General features: G+C 41.3%; 1 protein-coding gene across 1 annotated transcript; it reads left to right on the forward strand.

Annotated features, from left to right (window-relative positions):
- Positions 1 to 13: 13 nt before the first annotated feature.
- LOC135210193 (la-related protein 6-like) lies at positions 14 to 3,033 on the forward strand. The gene has a single exon (XM_064243025.1). It carries the CDS (start codon positions 313 to 315, stop codon positions 1,846 to 1,848), a length of 1,536 nt encoding a protein of 511 aa, XP_064099095.1. The 5' UTR covers positions 14 to 312; the 3' UTR covers positions 1,849 to 3,033.
- Positions 3,034 to 4,603: the final 1,570 nt, after the last annotated feature.

Here is a 4,603-nt window from a genome sequence, read left to right on the forward strand (position 1 = left end):
ATATATAACTTCCCAAGTAAGCCTTTTGCCGTTCCAGTCTTGCTCGAGCGCTAGTCCTGACTACACGCATCCGTCTGAGCCAGGCTGTGCTGAGCTGGCTTCCTCTGCTCCCTGACGAACTGCATCGTAGCTCGTGAGGTCTTTGACATCACAAGCCATCTTTCCCTGAATACTTGAAAGCTACGCCAGTTTGTTTCTTTCTGTGGAATTTCTTACAGCTACCTTGTACCTGGATATCTTTCATTCCAGTGTTGTTTCATACCTTTGTGTGAGATCTGCAGAAATAAAGCTCTACTGAGCTAGTGCTGAATTATGTTAAGCTTGCTGTCGCGTATAGTCATTGGTGACTCAGAAGAAAGAAGTGCAAAGGAGGAGAGTCATGCGTTTCTCAGTAGTCCTGGTTCGTCTGCGAGTGGAGAAACGGATGAGGAGTATGTCAGCGGAGATCAAATGCCCATCATAAACATAGACAGGACTGAGTTGGCTCAGGAAGCCATAAGTGCAGATAAGGATGACTTCTTGACCTCGTCAGATCAGACTGACTCTAGTGAGGATAACAAGGATGACTCGGCTTTAGACGAGAAAGCTGATGTACTTCCTCCTCTAATAATCCCCAGCAGAGATGTCTGCCGACGCATCCTAGAGCTGGTCGAGTACTACCTCAGTGATGCAAATTTGGTGAAGGATATGTTTCTCCTGAAGCATGTCACCAAGCACCGCGAAGGGTTTGTTTCTCTGAAGCTAGTAACAAGCTACAAGAAGGTGAAGAGGTTGACAAAGGATTGGAGAGCTGTCGCCCATTCACTGAGGGCATCAAAGACCTTGGAAATGAATAGTGATGAGACAAAGGTGCGCCGTAAAGACCCCTTGGCTCCTGAGCTTGAAGAAGACACTCGTCCATTCAGAACAATGCTGGCTACTCACATAAGTCCAGATTGCTGTAATATGAACCAGCTTGCAGAATTCTTTGGCAAGTTTGGAGACATGATCTCTTTACAGGTGCACAAACCTGGTGGACGAACACTCAACGAAGTGCGGCTGGCTGAACGAGAGCATCCAGGGATCGCACAGACCATCTGTGCACTGGTTGAATATGAAAAGGTTCACAGTGCTCGTCAGTCCCTAAGGTACATCAACAACAATGCTAATGAGTGCAAAATGAAGATTATGGAAGTTCCACGCAAGAAGCCAGAAAATCTACTTTGTGTGAAAGGAAAGGCTGATCCAGAAAGTGCTTACTACAGCAATTCTGAACTATCAGAACCTCCTTCACCCGTGTATCATGGTCGCACCATTCTGAAGAAGTTAAAGACCCCATCATCATCAGTGGCATCATCTCCTTGTGTCTCACCCATCACCAAAAGGAGAAATGCCAAAGTCATCTCATCTCCTGAATCATCCCCACCCTCCCCTTATCATTCCAGATATGGACATCCTTCGCCATCCTCCTCCCCTGATGACTACAATTCTAGGATCTTTAGCCCAGAGAGTTTCCATTCCTACCGTCATTACGATACCCCTGGGTCACTGCCCCTCCCACGACGAAAACTGCCGCGTTCGACAATGGATTCCAAAACTGACTCCCCTCACATAAGTGGCCGCTCCTCCCAGAACTCAAACTATGACAGCAACCTGATGCCTCTGAGCCCCTGGCTCAGGAGACGTGCTCTGGCCAAGCGCAATGAGGGTGCTTCACCTTCTTCAACGCCATCCTCCTCCCCAAGTCTTCGACGACGTATGGAATCACCGTCATTCTTACCTGACAACGTGATGCGTTTTCCCAAAGGGCCAGACGGCACCAAAGGCTTCACACTCAAGCGGTCAGTTTTCGCAGCAGCGAAGGCGTGAAGTTTTTGATACGATACCTATGGCTACTCTCCATTTCTGCTGACGAACCTTATCTTGTTGACATCAGCCCACTTCCATTTATGTGAATTTATGAGTTACTGTATCAACCCCGTTCTCATCTTGTATATTAAGCTCATAAAATATCATCTCAGATCACCTTGCAAAAGTAGTCTTTTAATTCCTTTGGTTACAGAAAACTCATGTCTGGGTGACAGGGGAGCATTTGAGCTATACTCGAAAAGATGTCAGTGAGTCAGTCACTCTCCCCGTTAATTCAGATAGAGAAAGATGCATTGAGGTGTGTGAGTTCAGATCTGTCACCAGGGGTCCATTGTAAAAGAAGATATTTACTCATTATATTTTAAAGCTTGTTTACTTTATTTATTGATATATATGCATAAAAAACCAAAGTTATGCCCAATGCCGGTGAACAAGTGAGTCAGTAGCAGTCCGTTTAACCCTTTTGCTACTGAATAAACAGAAGCAGAGTTTATAAATAAATGTCAGCGTGCAAATAGTCAACTGAAGAAAAGGACAGTTTGATTTATAAAAAGAGGCGCGAAAGAGAGAGAGAGAGAGAGAGAGAGAGAGAGAGAGAGAAGAGAGATATGATCGAGTTGCTGACACGGCTGAAAGTTGTCTTTTCATTATAAACTTGTCTTATTTGATGACCTTTCAATTCTAAAAACTGGCCCCACCAGTAAGTATCATTCAAGTACTTTAATTCAAGATGATGATATATATGTCATGTTATTCTTGTTCCTGTTATTTTTACTTAAAAATTGAAGTTTTTGTGCGCTTGCACTTGTGTGTTGGTATGAACATGCTTGTGTGTGCATGTACTACATTGAAAGTGTAAATCTCAGGATGATACGTTATGCTTGTTCTTTTTATTTTTACTTCAAAATTATTAAAGCTTTGTGCGTGTGTCTGTGTATGAACCACTACGTATGTATGCATACATGATGTATTTACATTTCAATTCTTCAAAAACTGTTTGAAATAGACATTATATTATTTTGGATCAGCTTCTTCATTTCTGTGAACTCTTTCCCATAGCCATTGTTGGGAACGCACATTTGCTGAAAATACCAATAGGTGTCTCTGCTATAGTAATGGATATACTATATATACATATAACTGTCATATGACCTCTCTACTTTGTTAATAAAGACAAAGACCTGCTTTTTAGTGTTTTATATCCATTGTCAAATTACTGCTTTTTATTGTTGGCTTAATATCAGTCCGTATTAAGTTTAAATGATTCACTGCAGGCTTAATGAGAAGTCTTTACTATACTCTGTTTTTTTCCATCTGTCCATCCGCCTGTGGTGTTTGCGCATGGTAACACTGTGTCCCAGGCTTTAAATAATATCCTATTTCGAATATTAACGGTGTAATTCGCATACAGTCAATTATTAAAACACTTTTCAGTTGCAAAGGTACACCCAGATATCCTTTTATTTACCTATAACTTACACATTGCGTAACAATTTAAAGCCCGGGACGCAGTGTTACCATGCGCGACCACCACAGGCGGATGGACTGATGGAAAAAAGTAGAGTATATTCTGACAAAACTATTTGCATCTCCAAATTTAATGTAGCGAAATGGTTAGTGTAAAGTATATAACATTCTACACTTCATTCCGCAGAAGTTTACGTTGGTGAAGCTCCAAAGGCTCTGTGAACATTATCCTTGCCACTATAGTTCCTCGTTGGACGAGTGGTTTTCGCGCTTGGCCACCAATCCGGTGGGCCGGTTTTCGATTCTCGGCTCGGCCAACGTAGAATCAGAGGAATTTATTACTGGTCATAGAAATTCATTTCTCGATCTAATAGGGTTCGGATCCCACAATAAGCTGTAGGTCCCGTTGCTAGGCGACCAATTGGTTCCTAGCCACGTAAAAATATCTAATCCTTCGGGCCAGCCCTGGGAGAGCTGTTAATCACCTTAGTAGGCTGGTTAAATTAAGATATACTTTTTATCCTTTCCACTTCCAGCTTGCTGTTAGTCTGCAAGAACAGGAGGGCAAACGTCAGGTTGAAGTGACTCGCATCCAGATCAGAATGTCAAGGAAATGTCCTTCTGGAAAGACTGAATTATCTACATTTTTAAACGTCCAGTTTTAGCGACTAAGCTGAATTGATTGCTTTTCTAAAACTGGAAATCTATTCTTTAGACACTAGGATACCCAAGAGGCATGTGTTTCATGAATTATTTACAATTGTCTTTTTCCATATTGCATTCAGTCTAAACTAATTCTGTCTGAAACGAATGGTAATCAAAACCAAATTAACCAGAAAACTCAAATAGCTTGTATGTTTGTGTGTATACTGGTTAGTGAATGTCTTTATAATTGTCTTTTTCCATATTGCATTCAACTTAAACTAATTCTGCCTGAAACGAATGTTAATCAAAGCCAAATTAACCAGAAAACTCAAATGTGCTTCTATGTATATCGGTTAGTAGGATTATTAAGTCTAAAACACATAAGCCACACGTGGCTGGGTCTCTGAGCAAAAGCTCGGAATCCATCCAGCAAAAAGTCGCAAACGGTGATCATTTTTTTTTCATGCGATTTTAAGCAATTACTTTTTGCCCAGGCTTTTGCTACTTTTTGCTACTCGAGCTTTTGTTTTTTCTTATAAGCTTTGGCTTTAAGCAAATGTCTGTTTATTTTATTCATCTATGTGCAGCAAACTTAGGAGTTTGTTATAACATTGACCTCTCAGTTTCTTAAGTATATCTTAGT

This window comes from Macrobrachium nipponense, chromosome 39 (genome assembly GCF_015104395.2).
Source record: "Macrobrachium nipponense isolate FS-2020 chromosome 39, ASM1510439v2, whole genome shotgun sequence".
Taxonomy (NCBI): domain Eukaryota; kingdom Metazoa; phylum Arthropoda; class Malacostraca; order Decapoda; family Palaemonidae; genus Macrobrachium; species Macrobrachium nipponense.

Bases quoted from the DNA above. Each gene is read 5' to 3' on its own strand.
- LOC135210193 (XM_064243025.1), top strand. From the start codon at position 313: ATGTTAAGCTTGCTGTCGCGTATAGTCATTGGTGACTCAGAAGAAAGA.